Raw genomic sequence first — 19,817 nt, 5'->3', positions numbered from 1 at the left:
TCAATACATTAGGAAAATCACTGGAGAAACTCAAACAAGATGCAAAGTGAAGTTGGCATCACTAAAGGTCAAACAAGCTGAACCTCCTAAACTGACCAAGGACACGTTTCTTATCATTAACACTAGTAAAACAGAAGAAATTATTTTTGGCCTTCCTCCTGACTGTCAGCTGCCTCCAGTTACAATTCATAATGTAGAAATTAAACAGGTGTCTTCCCTCAAATACCTGGGAGTTATGTTGATAGACTCCACCCGATCATGGACCCTCACATTGAATTTACTTGTAAGAAGATACAGCAGCGCATTTACTTTCTTCGCAGACTCAGATCATTTGAAGCCAGTAGCCAGATTATTTTTCTATTTTTCAGTTCAGTGATTCAGAGTGTCCTGTTGTACTGCAGCACAGCCTGGCTCAGTAGTATATCTGTAAAACTTAGAACTAAACTTTATAGCCAAATCAAAATCTGTGTGAAGATCATTGGCCAACCTGTGGCAGCCTCCTTTCAAGCAGCTCACAACAAGAGTATGCTCAGACTCGCCAACAGCATCTCTTCTGATCCCTTGCATGTTTTAAATGGGGAATATCAACTTCTGCCCTCCAAGAGGCGATTCAGAGACCCTACATTTAACCGCATCAGGCTAAAGAATGCTTTTGTCCATCAGTCCATCTTGTTGCTAAATAATAATTAATGTGCTGCTAAAGAGATGTAAATCCAGAGGACAGATGGTAATTTTGTAATGGGTTATGTATGGTTAATTGTGATGTGTGATGTTTTTTGTCTGATGGGTCTTACTTGTCTGTCTGTCTATGGTAACAGTATGTCTAGTGTATGTGTACTTTTTCTCAAACTGAGCTGCCTATGAATGAAAAATTAATTTCAGTGCAAACTGACAATAAAGTTGTATCGTATCGTATCATATTGTTTCATGAAAAACATACTGTATATTATTATCATATGTATTATAATGAGAATTTCTTAAAAGCAAATATCTTATTCTCAAAGTAAATCACCCTAAATACTCACTGCCTTAATTTTGCCTCTTGAGAAGCATCTAACTCAGGAGTCTGCAACCTGCGGCTCCGGAGCCACATGTGGCTCTTTAGCTCCTCTCCAGTGGCTCCCTGTGGATTTTAAAAAAAAAATTGTGGAAATGAATAATAAATGTTTACATTTTAATTTTAATTTATCATTGTTGTAGGTCTATGGTACGACAGTTCGATGGAGTATTAGGGCCACATTGAGGAAAAAAATTAATCTGAGATTTTTTGAGAATATCGTATAATATTACGAAAATAAAGTCATAGCTTTACGAGAAAAAAGGTCGGAATATTATGAGAATAAAGTCAGAATATTATAAAGTAGTAATTTTACGTGTTATTTTCTTTTTTCTCGTAAAGTTATGACTTTATTCTCGTAATATTACAACTTTTTTCTCGTAAAGGTATTAATTTATTCTCGTTATATTACGAGTTTTTTTCTCGTAAAGTTATGACTTTTTTTCTGATAATTTTACAACTTTTTTTTCTCAAGAAATCATGACTTTATTCTCGTAATATTATGACTTTATTCTGTACACCTCAGATGTTTTTTCCCTCAATGTGGCCCTAATACTCCGTGGTACATTTGCACTTTGGCCCTCACTGCATTAGACTTATATACTATATACTTAGACTATAAACTGTGTTACCTTCATCACAATGCTCAAATGTTTTGTGGCTTCAGACAGATTTTGTTTTATTTTTTATTTACCTAAAATAGCTCTTTTGAGAGTAAAGGTTGCTGACCCCTGATCTAACTGAATGGCCATCTGCATCTCCTCCACTTTTGCTTCTCACACAGCCCAGGATGGAAATCTCGCGAGAGGACAGAGAGGAAGCTGTTACCACGTGTGTTTCTGTAACATGTTATGAAATCTATTCAATGTCCTTTCATGCAATGATAGAGCTGCGTCCATGGCGGGACACCTGAAGGTAATCTCACAGACACCTCATTTAATATCCTCTCTTTTGGCTGAATGAGATATTTAAAACGTCGCCACGAGACTTGCTGTGACAGTAGTTCCTGTTTGCTAACTGAGCTAACTGAGCTATAGTAATGTCAAACCAGGAAACAGCTGAGTAGCTCTGCTGTGTCTTTACATACAGAAACACATGTAGTGGTGGTGTCTTTGCTATTAGCTTTACTGCCCCTTTGAAAACTTGCACGGTTATTGTAAGAAAACTGCACAAAGACAGATGTTTTGATTTATGTATTAAAGAATATGAAATGTTTTTAGCTATTAACTTTCAGAGACCCACAATAGACCTGTTTTTGTCCTTTTAGGGGGGTACAGGGGGTCTTTAGGGGGAGATAGCAGGTCAACAGTAGATGTCACATAGAAGTGGTGTACATCATCTGAAAGCTTAATTTGAGATGCTGCTCAGCACTGTGTGTCAAGTTGTTCTAGTCATAAATCAGACATAAACATGAATTAATTCATTAATTAAAATAAATTGTAAATGTGTGTGAGGGCTTAGAACATTATGATCTAAGTATATGATGGTCATCCACATGCTCTATTATGACTCATAAAGTTGTTGCAGGAATTTTTGTGTTGATACCATTTGTTACACAGATTTGGTGCTAAATGTAACTTTTTTTTTTCCACTCGAGAATTAATAAAAATCATCAATAATCCCTCCAAAATACCACATTAAGACACCAAGACCTTGAGGAACACAGTAGAAAAAGCCATGCTGTGATTTGGGATCAAAAACTTTTGATCTGAAACTTTCTGCAAGAATTGCATTTTTCGGCGTTTGGATGGCGAGCACTTCTGCTCTGAAACCCCCTTATTGTCAATAGATGTAGGAAAGCCATCCATCTTCTGAATGCTCTACATCTCTAGTTTGTGGCTGTAAAGTTTCATGAGGCTGTGATTATCCTAGAGGTCACCACAGGTCATTTTATACAGTGAGGTGAAGTTTTTAAAAAAATGGTCTCACTATAATGAAATGTCTCCTATGGGGACTAACATCATCACACATTAATACAGTTGGGCTCATTGGATCCACAAGAGTCTCAGCTTTATAGTCATATCCAATTTGTTTAATTCCAATTTATTTATGTACAATAAATGCACACTGACTATAATTATAATAACGCATCATGGAAATTGTCATGTTAAGCCAAACAATCAGTGGGAAAACACACACATCTGTCTTGGTGTTGAGTCCAAAACACTGTAGCTGTGAATTCTATCTTTGTTAAAAAGTTGGGAATCCTCTGGAAGATGTAATTCACTAATGTCATATAAATGCCTTAATTTATAATCTTAAATCCCTGTCCATCCTTGTTCCATCCACACTGGTGTCTGCTATTATTCTGAAGCATTAGACCTCTTCAAAAGAATAAAACCAAAAAGAACTACCACTCAAACCTGTACGTCCACGTAGAACGTTAGCGTCTATTAGATGATTGTTTTGGTTTTCCGACCCGTAACTCTGATTTCATCAATCTCATTTCCGGCCACAGCAGAAGCTTTTCATAATCCCACTGTACACCCAGCAGTCAGCACCAAACAGCACAGATAACATAAACAAGTGGAGAATTTACCTAGCAGCTACAGAGACAGATAGTATCCTCCTCAGAAGCTGGTATTCACGTTAATTAATGTGAGTCCTTTTGAAGACACAGTTTTATGTATTCATTTTCATGCTCTTGTCAACAGAAGCAGTTCAAAGAGGCAGCGAAGATCATCGGCTCAGGTAGCCTTCTGTTTGCCTCCTACCTCACTGCAGTTGGAGATGAGCGTTTCTACGCCAATCAGCTGATGCCCCTGCTGCAGAGGATTGTGGGGGCAGAGACGGCGCATGTGTTAGCAGTGAAGATGATTGGTCTGGGTCTGGTTCCTCTGAACCGCTACCAGGACCCTGCATCATTGGTAAGCATATAGTCTGACTCACCGGTTTTAGACTGTGAGTATAAACCGCTGCGGATTTCACGCGGCATTATCCTCCCCTTCCACTGTTTGCGGATTGTCTATTTCACAAGGGCAACTTCGCTGCATCATGTGCTTCGTACCACACAAGACGATTGTGATTGGTTTAAACTAGGGCTCTCAATCGATTAAAATATTTAATCGCGATTAATCGCAAATTAATCACATATTTTTATCTGTTCAAAATGTACCTTAAAGGGAGATTTGTCAAGTATTTAATACTCTTATCAACATGTGAGTGGGCAAATATGCTGCTTTATGCAAATGTTTGTATATATTTATTATTGGAAATCAATTGACAACACAAAACAATGGCAAATATTGTCCAGAAACCCTCACAGGTACTGCATTTAGCATAAAAAATATGCTCAAACATCATAACATGGCAAACTCAAGCCCAACAGGCAACAACAGCTGTCAGTGTGCTGACTTGACTATGACTTGCCCCAAACTGCATGTGATTATCATAAAGTGGGCATGTCTGTAAAGGGGAGACTCGTGGGTACCCATAGAACCTATTTATATTCACATATCTTGAGGTCAGAGGTCAAGGGACCCCTTTGAAAATGACTGACAGTTTTTCCTCGCCAAAATGTACCTTAAGTTTGGAGTGTTATTTATCCTCCTTCGTGACAAGTTAGTATGACATGGTCGCTTAAAACTCGCTACAACCTCCGAAAGTTCGAATAGGATTTATAAGAGGTTAACAAAAAATTGTAAGTTGCGTTAGTTAAAGAAAAAAGTTTCGTTAAAACAAATTTGCATTAACGTTTTATCGCATTAACTTTGACAGCCCTAGTTTAAAGAAATACAGACAAGCCTGAGTGTTTTATTTCCCCTATAACAGAATGATAATGCTGCTGATGCAGCGCTAAAGAAAGGTCTGACTATGCCAGACTATTAAGCATATAACCTCAGTTTCTGCTTACATTATTTTTCCAGTGATCCTAGACACTGTCAGACTGTATTCTGTTTGTTTTTATGCATCTACAGGAAGTGAACGTTCTGGGATTAAAGTTTAAAAACCCCATTGGGATTGCGGCGGGCTTCGACAAGCACGGAGAGGCCGTAGACGGGTTGTACAAAGTAGGTTTCGGCTTTGTTGAAGTGGGCACAATCACTCCCAAACCTCAGGAGGGGAACCCCAAACCACGTGTGTTTCGACTCACCACAGATCATGCAATTATTAACAGGTACGTTTCTGATACGCTTAACGCTTTAATCAAAGGGATAGATAGCTGCTCAACTGAATGTACACATGGTTGAAATTAATGTCACAGTATTTTTTAGATATTGATACACTCAGTTGTAAGTTTATTAGGTATTCTACACATACAATTTGTATTTAACTGTTGCTTGGTGGATCACATAGATGCTGATTTTAAGTTTAAAGTAGAAGTTTAAGCTTTATAGTAGAAATTCATTACTTTTTTTCTTTTTATCTTTTTATCGGCCGTGTTCTGCAGATTAACGCCCCGATTTTATGTAACATCTCACAAAGAGTTCATTAAATTTATATAACAGTAAATGAGTCACATTAGTCTTCGTTTATGTTAAAATCCTTAAGACAGAAAACAAGAGCAGGGGAAGGTAATGTCACTGTATAATGTTCCTTTTCACAGTATGTTCAAAGAGATTATGCTGCCCACAGGTTTGTTACCAAATGATTCTCATTTATAAAGCTGTGAATAAGAGTTCATGGTTTTACCCTCTTTTTCTTTGCAGATTTAATTTGCAACACAGACTTGAATGAGCTAAATGAAGGATTTTCTTATTTACCATCTCTATCCTGATTTTGTTTCTCTCTCTGTCATTATACACAGTGAAATTGGTAATTTATGGTAATTTATATTTCTGATTTATTTCAACAGGCTATACTCCTGCGAATTTAATGGTTTGCCAATGGATCTCAAACAATCTGATTTAAATTATTCCATATTCTCTTCATATTTTTATGTTATGGTTGTAGTATTGAGTACACTTGATTAGGTTCATTCTAAGGATGACCTAGTTATCTATAATGTATACAGCAGTACAGTATTTTCACAATATAATCTTGAGATAATGCCTTATTTGCTTAATTAGTATATCCTGCATCTAGCACTAAAGCAAACATGTATAATGTTAAAGACAACATCTCTCAGACAAATTGCAGTACATCATTCATACAGTATCATGCAGATATACCAACAAATAATAGGAAACCAGCCTGGAGGTTTCTCTTTATAATTATGTTTGTGCTGTCGAAACAATTAAGTTTGTATTTTATAACAAGAAATGTCTCATTATAATGACGTGCTTTTGTCATGAGACTTCATCCATGGTTGTTAGGAAGCAAGTACCTCAGAAAGTGTTATGGCTGAAGATTAGGCAGGCAAAGAAAAATATGATGCCCCATGAGGAGTAATCCAATATCTGGGATGTCTGTTTGCAAGGTGTCTCTATGGGAGAGGATTCCTTCTACATTACATCCACAAATAGACGCAATGGTTGCGTCTGAAATTCCACACTAACATGCTACAGTATATAGTACGCTAAAACAGTATGTGAGATTGTTTAGTATGTTTGAAACCTTAGTATGAAATCAATAGTACGTGAATTGCATACTATTTCTGGTGAAATAATACAGTATGCAAATGCTGGACACTATGGCGGCATAAATATCCCACAATGCAATGCGTGTTTAACAATGCGGTAGTGACGACAACATTCATAACAGATGTTGACGGACAGCTCTGTATATTAATAACACTTCAATTTAAATGCAAGTATATGATTCACTTTGCTAGGCGTAATATACATTTTAAATTAGTTCAGACTTTGATTCTCACAAATCATCATCTGGTCACATGATGGTCGGTACAGGTTACCATGGTTACGCATCCCCAACCGGTAAGGAGGCTCTCAAGAAATGACAACGTAAATACTGCTCAGTGCGTCCGAAAAGATGCATACATACTACTGTTTATTCACACAAAAGTATGTTGAACAATAGTACACATATTGGGTATTTAGTGCATAGTATGTGATTTCTGACACTTTTCATTCATACAGTTTCCACTTCCGCTCATAACCAAATTCCTTAACAAGCAAAATTTGAATGTGATTTTAGCCCTAAGGGGAGATTTAATCAGTTTATCGACATTATTTCTGTAGCACAGTTGGTTATCACTGCAAAGAAAGTGTAAAAGCTGGAGTTACAAAGTGATAAAATCTTCCTTTTTCAGTTTGTTGTTTGAGTAGCTAGCTAAGATTGTTTTTATTTGTAAGTTGATGTATATATTTTGAATCGTCTCACCAGATATGGATTCAACAGCTGTGGTTTGGCAGAAGCACAACAGAGGCTGAAGGCCAGGGGAGACACACAGCAACAATACAGTAAAGGTTAGCAGGCAGCGACTTCTGATCTCAGTGGGAAAAATTTCAACCTGTTTTTATTTTTCCTTTTTAAAAATTGAAGCTGTTTTCAGTTTTATTGCTACAATAAGTCTGATATAAATCTGTTTTTTTTCTGGTGTGCATTTATTATTTACTAGTCAGTTTGTAACAGGGATCCAAATACTAAATTAGGTATGTGGTTAAATACACTATTCTGTTCTATTTTAATAATCTTGTTCTGTCCCTGTCTCACCTTTCATTGTGTCTGATCCATGCTTGCTTAAAGCTCATTTAACACATCAGCAGCCTCTGCCCCAGTTGAGTCATGTGTCTGATGATGCAGCCTGTGTTTGTACTTGTCTGAACTTGTGTGTTTGTGTGTATTTGCATATGTGCTTGTGTCCGTGTTTATAGCTGGCCTTCCCCTGGGCATCAACCTGGGGAAGAACAAGCTGTCCCAGGACGCGGGGGCAGATTACGTGGAGGGGGTGAGAGTGCTGGGCCCGCTGGCTGACTACCTGGTGGTCAACGTCAGCAGCCCTAATACGCCAGGTCTCCGGGACCTACAGGGGAAGGCCGAGCTCCGCCAGCTCCTCCATACGGTAGGACTGTCCGAATGTTCACTAAATCACTGGGTTGGGACCGAACAGTGACACAAATGTAAACAACATGAAACATCATCTGGCCTAAGTCACCGTCACATACAGTAGATCTTAATCATCTCAAATGGCTTTACAGAGAAAAGAGCCAGTCTTGGCCTAAGAAATAAACAATAATTAATCACAAAACTTATATTACATTATATAACAAGATTCACAATAGTATGAAGGAACAAGCTTGCCAAATTAGCAGAACTAGCCTCTGCCACTTATTGAAAACAATGTCAAGTCTGACTGGTTTAGCCTTTTCCACTCCAGCGCTTTTTCCCATAGACCCATTTTTTGGTATTTTTTAGGGGGGTGCAGGGGGACTTTATGTGCATATAACAGGCCAACAGTAGATGTCACATAGACGTGGTATACATCATCTGAAAGCTGAGAACCTGAATATTAATAATAATATATTGCCTCCATCAATTCAAAGGCTGAATTTTTTAATCCCTCCTGTTCCCCGAGGCTTTGGATCTAACAGCACAGTACACCATATTTCTGTCTGGTTTCCAATAGTTGTAGCTCTCCTCTCCTGATAAACTCACATTCTCATACAATCTGCTCAGGTGTTGAAGGAGCGTGATGCCCTGCAGGGAGAACGGAGACTCCCGGTCCTTGTGAAGATCGCTCCTGACCTCACTGCCCAGGACAGACAAGACATTGCTGATGTTGTCACTGAGGTTTGTAAGTTATTTGTTACAGTCATTTAATTTCCTAAATATGTCTTTGATTTTTAGTTTTTAGTTTGTTTGTAATTTATTTTTATTCCTTGATATTTTGTAATATTTCCATGTTTCCTTTCTGCTGTGTTTTACATGTATGAGCATGTGCAGCTTTAATTCAGATAGTATCCCTTGTGTCCGTGGAGTCTAGTTTTTCTTTGGAGGGATACATTTTAATTCTCAGTTTTCAGAAAACTTTACACATTCTACTTTTATAAAGTTACATCTTGAATCTGTAGTGCTTTTTAAAGAGTTGTGTGTTCTTTTATCTCTTCAAAAACATACAAACTTCTCAGTGAAAAATCTGAATCAAGTTCAGGTCCTTCTTGATAACTTGAGTCACTCCATCACATGCTCTTATGCAAACCACACACACCCAATGAAAGGGTGCAGCCTCCTTCGTTTTCTGAATGACAGCTGGTTTGCTGACCAGATAAATACTAAACAGCTCAACTTAAGTGTCACTAAAATCTCCCTTTTAGTAGTAAAAAAAAATATAATTAACTTTATTTGTACAGCATCTGTAAAAACAAAGTTAAAAAAAGTGCTTTACAAGGCGGAAAAAGATTTAAACATTTCAGCACTTGAGTGCAGAGAATGAAATTGAATAAAACACACTGAATAAATTAGAAAATTACATTAAAAACAATCTAACTAACATTGATTAAAGGCTTTTTAAAATGAACGTTTTTTTTATAAATGATTTAAAAGATCCTCAAGCAAAGCTTTTTATAATTAAAATTATAGCAACTGTTAACTGATATAACTTTGGTTACATCTTTAGGTTCCTTCTTGCTTCAGGAGGTTTATAAGTTGGCATTTCATTTTGCACAACAATCTTATGGTAATAAAATAATCATATACTCGCTTAAGTGAGGTATATCAATTGTTTGTTTTTTATTTGGAGGTATATTGTTGACCGTGTTGGTATTTTAATAAATGTTGTTACATATTGCTTTGTTACTTTGTAGGACACTGTTACAGACAAGAAATCCAATAGTGCAAATAGCAATAATTAGGGCTGTCAATCGATATATTTTCAAATATTTAATCGTGATTAATCGCATGATTGTTCATAGTTAATCACGATTAATCACACCTTTTTTGTCTGTTCAAAATGTATCTTAAAGGGAGATTTGTCAAGTATTTAATACTCTAAAATAAGTTTAATTAAAAGACAAGGGCTAACTAGGGCTGTCAATCGATTAAAAGATTTAATCGTGATTAATTGCATGATTGTCCATAGTTAATTGTGATTAATCGCAGATTAATGTACCTTAAAGGGAGGTTTGTCAAGTATTTAATACTCTCATCAACATGAGAGTGGGCAAATATGCTGCTTTATGCAAATGTATGTATATATTTATTATTGGAAATCAATTAACAACACAAAACAATGACAAATATTGTCCAGAAACCCTCACAGGTACTGCATTTAGCATAAAAGATATGCTCAAACATCATAACATGGCAAACTGCAGCCCAACAGGCAACAACAGCTGTCAGTGTGTCAGTGTGCTGACTTACCTATGACTTGCCCCAAACTGCATGTGATTATCATAAAGTGGGCATGTCTGTAAAGGGGAGACACGTAGGTACCCATAGAACCCATTTTCATTCACATATCTTGAGGTCAGAGGTCAAAGGACACCTTTGAAAATGCCCAAGACAGTTTTTCCTCGCCAAAATGTAGCTTTAGCTTTAACTTTGGAGCGTTATTTAGCCTTCTGGTATGACATGGCTGGTACCAATTGCTTAGATTTTCTAGTTTCATATGATACTAGTATCTTTACTTTAGCTTTAAAACTGAGCCCGGTAAAAACCTCTGCAAGATCGATTGCGTTAATGCGTTGAAGAAATTTTTGGCATTAAAACAAATTTGCATTAACGTGTTATTATCGCGCCAGCTTTGACAGCCCTAACAATAATTAGTTTTGGTTACAGAAGAAAATAAACACTTTCCCTGAGAATCGTGATCTCAATTCTTACCAAAAACAAATCATGATTCTCATTTGATCAAGAATCGTGCAGCCCTACTCTCCATTGTAACTGGAAACCTTTCAGCCTCAGCAGAACACTGTTTTGAGTTTGCATCTAAAAACATTTAGCTCCTCCTTCGTCTCTGCTCTCATAACCTCATCACTACTTAATTAGTTTTTTTTTTTTTTAAATACAGAGTGGTGTTTTTGTGCTCATTGGAGCGAGCAGGAGACAAACCTTAATGGAAGAGACATTAAGAAGAGAAAAAGCAAAATTTAAACAGCACTCTGCCTCTCTCTTGTTGTCAGTGTTCATTTCACATTAGAGGTCTTCATTCACAGGCGCCTACATACATCAGTTCTGCTCCTGTAGATGCAGGCACACATATATGTCGCTCACTTCCTGTCCTCCTCTGTGTTTGTTCTCCCTTGTGTTTGCAGCTGGGAGTGGATGGTTTAATGGTGTCTAACACCACGGTGTCCAGACCAGAAACACTTCAGGATTCAAACAAATCTGAGGTTGGTGGGCTGAGTGGCCAGCCCCTCAAAGACCTCTCTACCAGCGCTGTGAGCGAGATGTACAACCTCACTAAAGGTACTTATTTACACACCAATGTTTTCTGTCCATTTCTGATCACCTTAGTATGAAGAAAGCTTATATTAAATACACTTGTGATAATGTGTTTTATTTTTAGGTAAAGTACTAATCGTTGGGATCGGTGGTGTGGCCACTGGGCAGGATGCTATGGATAAGATTTGTGCCGGTGCATCACTGGTCCAGCTTTACACAGCTTTGACCTACCAAGGTCCGCCCATAGTGACGAAGATAAAGAGAGAGTTGGAACAGCTTCTTAAGTGAGTATCACTGAGTGGGAATGAAAAGGTTTTCCTTTTATAAAGTCAGGGTAAATCTTTTAGTGGAAGTTTAAGGATATTTGTATTGTCATTTTTTAGTAATTAAAGGATAATTGCTCTAGTAATATTATTACCCAAACTGTCCGTTACAAATAGTCATTACAATTTATAAACTGATTTCCTGGTTCAACTATGAATTACGGTAAATGCTGTAGTTGTACGTACACACAGTTTTCTGAATATTATGGACATTTGAGATCGCTCAGTTTTGGTTTTGCCTCTAAATGATTCAGATAGTCTGGCTAAACTGGTGACTTGTGTACAAACTGTCAATTACTTTGAGTTATCATAACTGATGGAAATGGCTTGTAAATATGATATAATATAATAAACTGTATTTATCCTTCAAGGTTGTTTAAGTATTTTACTCCTGAGTTTTTGCATCAGCCTCTTCATACAGTAGTATTAGACAGCAACGCTTGTGCAACTCCATGGGTAATGACAGTTGTACTCAAAACTGCTCTTGTAAATCAATTGCTTTGTCTTTTAACTGTGGAAACATCCTTTAATTCTCAACACAAATATATTCTCATTCCTTACTATTTCCTTACTTTTTATTTTTTTACAGAGAACAAGGTTTCAGCAGTGTATCAGAGGCAGTTGGAGCAGATCACAGGGGAGCAGATGGGTCGACTCCTCATAAGCAGAGCTGAAAGAGATGGTAAATGTTAACACTGACACGCAGCACCTGTAGCGGCCGTCTCCTCCAATCAGCCAACACGATCCTCAACTTTACCTGAACTATCATGAATGTTGACTATTTGCGATTGTCCATCCGTCCGCCTTGATCTCCAGGATGAGATATGGTCCGAAAAGGTAGCTGCTGAATCCATATTTTCAGTATTCGTGATGAGCAAATGCTGAAGACCTTTACTTGAACATGATGGGGAAGTCAGTAATGAAAAGTCGTTGATGTTGTATTAAGAAGCTGAGGTGTGTTTGTAACTTTATTTCAGACGTCCATCCTTTGTTACAGTGTAACAGCAGTTAAGTGTTTCTCAAGTGCATTCTGACACCAAAGTGTAAACATTTAACCTCTCAAACCTTTTTTTTCTTGTGTGTAAAGAAAATAATCTGACATATTATACGGATAAAATAGCAAAATGTGTTTGTTATACTGTCTAATTCAGAAGTCCAATCTAAAAATAGACGATTCATAAATAATAATTATAAATTAATTACATATTCAAGATGATACTGTACAAAAAGAGGAAAGTCCCGCAACTGAGATACACTAGATTTTCATCATGAAACTGAAAAGAAAAATATATTTGTTCCAGTATGGGAGATCAACAACTGGAATCAAACAACTCTGGGTAAGAATTCTGGGTAATCTGTGTTCTAATGTGACAAAATGGCAACACCTTTAACCGCAGCCTTTATTTTTATGATATTAAATTATGACATAAACTTTGAGCAAAAATGATAAAATGTTACTTTTATAAAACGATCACTATATCCTGACAGTATTGTATGAGACAGGCAAATATGAATCAATATTCTGTTACTGTAATGCCTATTTGTCGACCTCAAATGTTTTCAGAAACATCTTGTAGTGTACTGTTTAGCTGTAAAATGGGAAAGTTTGCTTTGTCCGGTGATTGATTGATTTCTTTCACAGATTATCTGTCTCATGCACTACTGTCAGGATGTTAAGACTGCTATATTAAAATATTATTTTTTATCATTTGCTCAAAGTGACCGTCTGCAGCTTTTAAAGCGTTTTGGAAAAAAAGAAATGAGTCATGATATTCCCTGTGGTTATTCATGGACGATGAACAGAGGATGAACCATACTGACTGTGTTGACTGCTCGATCTGTTGTCATCTTCAGACCGACATTTTCACTTGTACATTGACAGATCTTAAAATCTATTGCTCCAATGAGCATACGATTTACACTTTAATGCTCCTCAGAGGAGGAATCGTGATCAATTTCCTTTGACAACCTGTTTGTAATCCCTGAGTTACCTTGTGTAGATGATCCTGTGAGATTATTTAATGAAATATTAAATGATTTGTTCATTGTTGATCAAAAAAGAAGACTTCCCAAGCAAATGCATCACTACATTTGGTCAAGGTAAGTCAGGGCTGATTCAAACCGTCCTCTTTTTCCTGCACCAAAAGACCTTGAGGCTGATGAAAGAAACGTGTCGCTTTGGAGAGATTCCCATTCTGCAGGTTTTCTCTGCAGTTATAAAAACTCTCAGGCTGTGGGATTGCAATACGTTCTGTGAGAGCAGGGTTGAAATAATGTACTTGTTTTGAATATGAACATACAGTGAACCGTCCTTTAGATTTCAGCAAAGCTTTGTTCCTGTGTCTATGTGGAGAACAGCACGTGTTGAGGAGAATGAATCACACAGACTGGAAAACGTGCTTTAAGGTACAACTAGAATAAAAACAAAGCAAGGTCACACTGTGGGAAGAGCTGCAGTCGGTTTTTATTTTAACAATTACAGAGAAACTTCTTGTCGAGTGCTGATGATTTTCAGCCTTGGAAGAACTAAAATGATTTTGCTATGTTCCCAGCAGCAATACAGAAAGCTCACGAGGTCCTCTTCCCCTCAGAGGAGCTTTCACTCCTCCTGTTGTTACTAGCTGTGGTTTCATGGCCTCACCAATGGTGTTGGAGGCTGCTGCTTTTACTGTTATTATTGGGTTTTTCCTCACTCATTGACACATTGAGATGCCTTCATGGCCTATCGCAACACCGCCTGCTACTCCCAGAATAAACAGCAGTCATTAGACATGGCCAGTGAAGGCAGCAGTACTGTGAGGATCAGCTGTGAGCTGCCGGGCACCTCCATCCTCCTCCTCCTCCTCCTCCTCCTCCTCCCTCTCCCTGAGGCCAAGTCCAGACTGGCCCGTATACCGTATGTGGTGTCGAGGGGGGAGGAGAGGCAAAGCCTGGTTTCCAGACAAGAACAACTTTAAAACTGATGGCCGCTTAGATGCACGGTTTCCTCCTATAACATCGATCATAGCCAGGAGGCAGCGCTTATCTGTCCCAGAGATGCTAGTTGTGCCCTGCTTTGCTATAATCTGAAGGCTAACAGGGAAAAGACGGTCAGCGTTGGTCTCTCACTCAATCCACTGCTCTGGTTTGACATTTAGATTCTGATGCAGTTTGTTATTTTTACTTTATATAGATGACATTTACAAACATGTGAATTTTGGTGTGATATTTGTGTTAATTGTGGAACAGTTATAGGAGGTTGTATAGGCATGAGGAGGAGGCATGAGAACTAAAAGATCACATTTCTTCTGAGTCATTGGTCACAAAACTCATCAACCCTGAATGTTCAAGGTAAGCAAAGATGGCTTCTGGGTCATTTGACAACTTCAAGAACACATTTTATAAAAAGAAAGAAAAAAATATAAGTGCCTTTTTTTTAAAGCAGCAGTAGGCAGTATATTTTTGGCATCATTGGGCAAAACTTCCATGATAACCTTTCAGCATATTGTAATTCAAGTTCTCTTGAGAGAAAACTAGACTTCTGTACCTCCTCATGGCTCTGTTTTCAGACTTTAAAAAATCTAGCCCGTGACGGGAGACTTTGGCCAATCACAGGTCATTTCAGAGAGAGCGTTCCTATTGACTGTGCTCCGGCTGGTCGGCGGTGCTTGGTATTTCCTCAACAGATCTCAACATGGCTGCCGGGACACAAACATTTTACAGCTGAACAGTACACTACAAGATGTTTCTGAAAACATTCGAGGTGAGAAATGGGCATTAACGTAACAGAATATTGATTCATATTTGATCAGCGCTGCCTAGTTTGACAGCTGCTCAGAGATGGTAGGCTCCAGCTCGCCTCTGATCGGTTGTTTTCCTCCTTACGTAAACCCTTACCAAACAAAATGTGTTGGTTGTCAGTAGGTGTAGATCAAGATTAATGTCTACAGCACTTTCCCTGTTGGGACGTCAGCAGACCTAATCATCATATGAATAAAACATGAGATTATCGAAACCTTTATATGTTAAAAGAAGAAAGCAAACCCGGAAAAAAAGGCATATTACACCCTGGAATTTGTTAAAAGACATTTCATAGAGAAAGCAACAAAAAGGTTGAGGAGTTTAGTGAAAGCCGAGCACATCTTGTCGCCATCTAACACCATTTTCACTGTGAATCGTGTCGATGGCAGCAAACACCATTTTCACTGTGAATCGTGTCGATGGCAGCATCATTCTATGGAGGAGGCTTGTAATAGTCGACACAACAGTGAAATAAGACAAATGTAGAGAAATCCTTGTGAGGAAACCTGCATTAGACTGCCAAAGACTTAAGATCGATACGCTAGTCTAACAGGACCGTGACTGCAAACACAGAGAAGTCAGCACTGGAATAACTTCAGAGTGAGAGCATGAAAGCCCTGTAGAGACCCACGCCAAAGCTCCGACTTAAATCCCATTGAAAACCAGTGAAATGACCTGAAAATGGCTGTTCACAGACGATTCCCAGACTTGACTGAGCCAAACCAAATCTGTGAGGAAGGCAGAGAAAAACTGCTAAATCTATAAGTGCTCAAGGGATACAGATGTATCCGCTTTGACTGTAAACAAGATTTGCTGCCAAAGGCGCTTGTGTGCAAAGTGTTGGGATAGAATATAATATATTGTCGAGGCTGATCTGGTCGGTTTTCTTCTGCTATACAATGCAGTGCATGTTTAACCTTGCAGGGCCTTGTCAGACTGTGTGTTTGCCTGTAATTTAAACCTGTGTATGGAAACGGGAGGAAATGTTTAGTGGTACACACAACTGTATCTTGTTGGGAGCACTTGTAATTTGTCACTATGTCATAGGTTATGCATGCCACTAAAAGGAAGTACGAACAGCCGTGGAATTACTTGAACATATAACTGTTGCTTTAAATAGATATTAGGGCTATCAATCGATTAAAATATTTAATTGCGATTATTTGCTTGATTGTCCATGATTAATCGCAAATTAATCACACGTTTTTGAAAATGTTCCTCAAAGGGAGATTTGTCAAATATTTAATACTCTTATCAACATGGGAGGGGAAAATATGCTTGTTTTATGCAAATGTATGTCTTTATTTATTATTGGAAATCAATTACCAACACAAAACAAGTAAGGGATAATGTACAGCGAGCCGGGCATTGTTGTGAAAGAAACAATGCTTGCGTCGGCTAAACAGCTAAACAGTACACTACAAGATGTTTCTGGAAACATTTGAGGTGAGAAATAGGCATTACAGTAACAGAATATTGATTCATATTTGATCAGCGCTGCCTAGTTTGACCGTTTGATCGGAGTTCATGAGTGACTGACAGCCGCCTCCGTTGAATGAACAGCCAATAGGAACGCGCTCTCTCTGAAATGGCCTGTGATTGGTCAAAGTCTACCGTCACAGGCTAGATTTTTTAAAGCTTGAAAACAGAGCCATGAGGAGGTGCAGAAGTCTTGTTTTCTCTCAGAACACTTGAATTACAATATGCTGAAAGGTTATTATGGAATTTTTGCCCAATGATGCCAAAAATATTCTGCCTACTGAAGCTTTAATATGGCAGTGAGTAACGTGCACAAGGCTGGGTTAAAGTTGCCCGAGCAACAGCCCATTTGTCCCCTTTGGCTGAGCTGCCCCTCTGGAGAAGGGTTGTGGTTGCATACTGTAAAAACAAGTGGCCCATAATTGCTAAAGTTAGACCAAATTAAATGACCATATCCAATCTTTTGTTAGTTTTTGACTTTATTTTGAGAATGTGGCAATGGTTAGCCATGCTTTACATTACAATACATTCATTTGGCATTCAAACCAATAAGAATTTTAAACATCCTGAGTTTCTGTGTGCTGAACATTGTGACTCTGTACATCCTTGAGGCGAGAGGCGCAGCCCAGATGCAACACCTGATATCACTTCTTTACTGCCTCATCATAGTAGAGCAACATGGAGTCAAATTATCAGACTCCTCATCATTAGTCGCACCCAATTTTCCACCACACTTTTACTATCAAAATTAACTCTAAAATGGCATATGGTGTATAATCCAGGTACACCATCGTTGAAATGTCTCGGTCTTGAATGAAGGCAGGTCTTCGACAAATCTTGTCAAATTCTGAATAACAGGTGAAACTTATCAATGGACAGTCGGGCGGATGTCAAGCAGACGTGATTATGTAACTGTGTGTTGCAGGTGCTGTCTGAGGTGTTTGTTTGCCACAAGGAGGAGGAGGAGGAGGAAGAAGGGGAAGAGGAGGAAGCATGGCAGCTGCGAGCCTGTCAGGTCAGGTCAACCATAAATGTTTTTCCTGAATCTTGATAGGGCTTTAATGTCATTTAGATGATTGTACTGAATAATTTTTTTTACCTGGTAATGAACATATTGAGATAAAATTGTTAATTATTTTAAATTAGATTATTTTGCATTAATACCCCGAAAGATAACAGTCACTGTGCTTAATGACATGCATAAAATATCATAATATTCACAATCATTTTAAACATCGTCAAGGACAATAGCCAACGTGTATGCTAAATAATTAAGTATCAATAATTTATATACCGGTATATAAAAAGTAGCCTGTTAGACATGCAACCTTCAGCTTTGCTGATTTTTACATCCATCCATTGCTCAGGAGTCAACACCTTTACTTTTCATATGAATATGAATATCACAACATATACTTGATACATCAGGGCAAGGACTGCATCTGCGTCAACAATAGCTTCGGCATTATTATATAATCTATATCATGCTCAATTTAATATGTTTTTTGCATTCTGCTTCCTATTCTTCTCAGTTCTATTAGACTCTAAACTGAAGCCAGTATATGTGCATGTGTATTAGTTTTTTGACTATAGATTTTTAGCTTATTATACTTGTCCTTCTGTATGCGTAGTCAAATAAAATAATCCTTCAAATACAACACACAAAGGCTACACTGTCAACACGACATACCCTGTTAAATTTAAATGTGTGGTGGAGTCACTGACATTATTCGAGGAGACCACTTGACCGCATGCTCCATGTGGTTTTCTGCTTGTCTTAACCAACCCATATCAGTACATTGTACTGTAACTCCACACTCGACACCAGCGTCTCCACACCCTCTTTGTCTTTCATACATCACTGCGTGTCATGCAAATAAGAGCTGAGTGCCACTCAGCTCATGATGACTACTTTCCACCTGGGAACACAATGCACCCTGTTATTTTCAGATCTAGAAAGACTTGAGGGTGCACAATGTACAGAACAGTACATTGATGTCTATAATATCAAAGAAGATAAAAGACCAGAAAAAAAAGAAGTTCAATTTTGTGTCATTACATCTGCCCTTTTTGTATGAAAAAATAAAAACTCACCATGAAAAGACCTTAATGCATTTTGAGAACATGTCTGCAGTGCAGTGAGACTGAAGTATACGGCCTAGTGTCCTTCTGCAGATGGCTGTTATGAAAGCTGGCGAAGCCTCTGGCTACAGGAAGTCACAGGTGTGATGGAGGCAGACGGAGCCATAAATGACACACCACGCTGCCCAAACCAATTACCACTGATGGGAGTGTGTGTTTACATATAAAACACACAGGACGAAGGAAGGAAGGAAAGCCAAAAGGAAAGAAGGATGTAAAGAATGATGGAAGTAAAGAAGGAGGGAAGAGATGAAGGAAAGAAGAAAGGGAAAATGGAAGGATAGAAAGGAGGAAGGAAGGAAATGAATAACACAATAAGTTTCATAATATTTATCGTAGATGTAAATTCGTGAGCCTGGTCGATAGCTCAGGGTTTTTGCCCTTTTCTATCCATAGGCAGTCATCATTCCAGGGAGGAGAGAGAAAATATAGGAGGAGATGAGAGATAGTATTTATCAAGCCAAAAGTGCAAAGGTCCCACTTCAGATGCTTCCCAACTATTGCGGTTTCACTGATTCTATTTTTAGCGTTGTCCTAACATCATTTCAGGTTTTACATAACTCCGATAGCAACACCCACTCACTCTCAGTTATGCAGGAAAGCCATATGGGACTTCAGCTCTCATTAGCCCAAGAAAGCGTGAAACAAGTCGGCTGAAAGGCATCCGAGTTAACCCTCGTTCAACTCTGGAAGTGGTTGCTCTATAGCACTTTAATATGTTAAAGAGGACCTATTATGCTCATTTCCAGGTGCATACTTGTATTTTGGATTTCTACGAGAACATGTTTTTCTCATACCGGCTGTGCTTTTTT

The 19,817-nt window shown here is 38.1% G+C and overlaps 2 protein-coding genes across 2 annotated transcripts in view; one reads left to right on the top strand and one right to left on the bottom strand.

The window, feature by feature from the left end:
• Positions 1 to 19,817, bottom strand: part of slc22a31 (solute carrier family 22 member 31) — a 284,522-nt gene that overhangs the window by 160,312 nt on the left and 104,393 nt on the right. The window lies entirely within an intron of this gene.
• On the top strand, positions 1,850 to 12,731 carry dhodh (dihydroorotate dehydrogenase). The gene is made up of 9 exons (XM_074615722.1): positions 1,850 to 1,972; positions 3,712 to 3,924; positions 4,975 to 5,174; positions 7,283 to 7,365; positions 7,774 to 7,961; positions 8,576 to 8,689; positions 11,152 to 11,305; positions 11,406 to 11,565; positions 12,194 to 12,731. The coding sequence occupies exons 1-9, from the start codon at positions 1,955 to 1,957 to the stop codon at positions 12,276 to 12,278; spliced, it is 1,215 nt and encodes a 404-aa protein (XP_074471823.1). The 5' UTR covers positions 1,850 to 1,954; the 3' UTR covers positions 12,279 to 12,731.

This window comes from Sebastes fasciatus, chromosome 2, assembly GCF_043250625.1.
Source record: "Sebastes fasciatus isolate fSebFas1 chromosome 2, fSebFas1.pri, whole genome shotgun sequence".
NCBI lineage: Eukaryota > Metazoa > Chordata > Actinopteri > Perciformes > Sebastidae > Sebastes > Sebastes fasciatus.
Note: the sequence above shows the minus strand (reverse complement) of the source record. Positions and strands in the feature narration are given on the sequence as shown.

Coding starts and splice junctions, on each gene's coding strand:
- dhodh (XM_074615722.1), top strand. Junction 5,175..7,282: donor GATCATGCAATTATTAACAG/GTACGTTTCTGA, acceptor TCGTCTCACCAG/ATATGGATTCAACAGCTGTG. Junction 11,566..12,193: donor GAGTTGGAACAGCTTCTTAA/GTGAGTATCACT, acceptor ATTTTTTTACAG/AGAACAAGGTTTCAGCAGTG.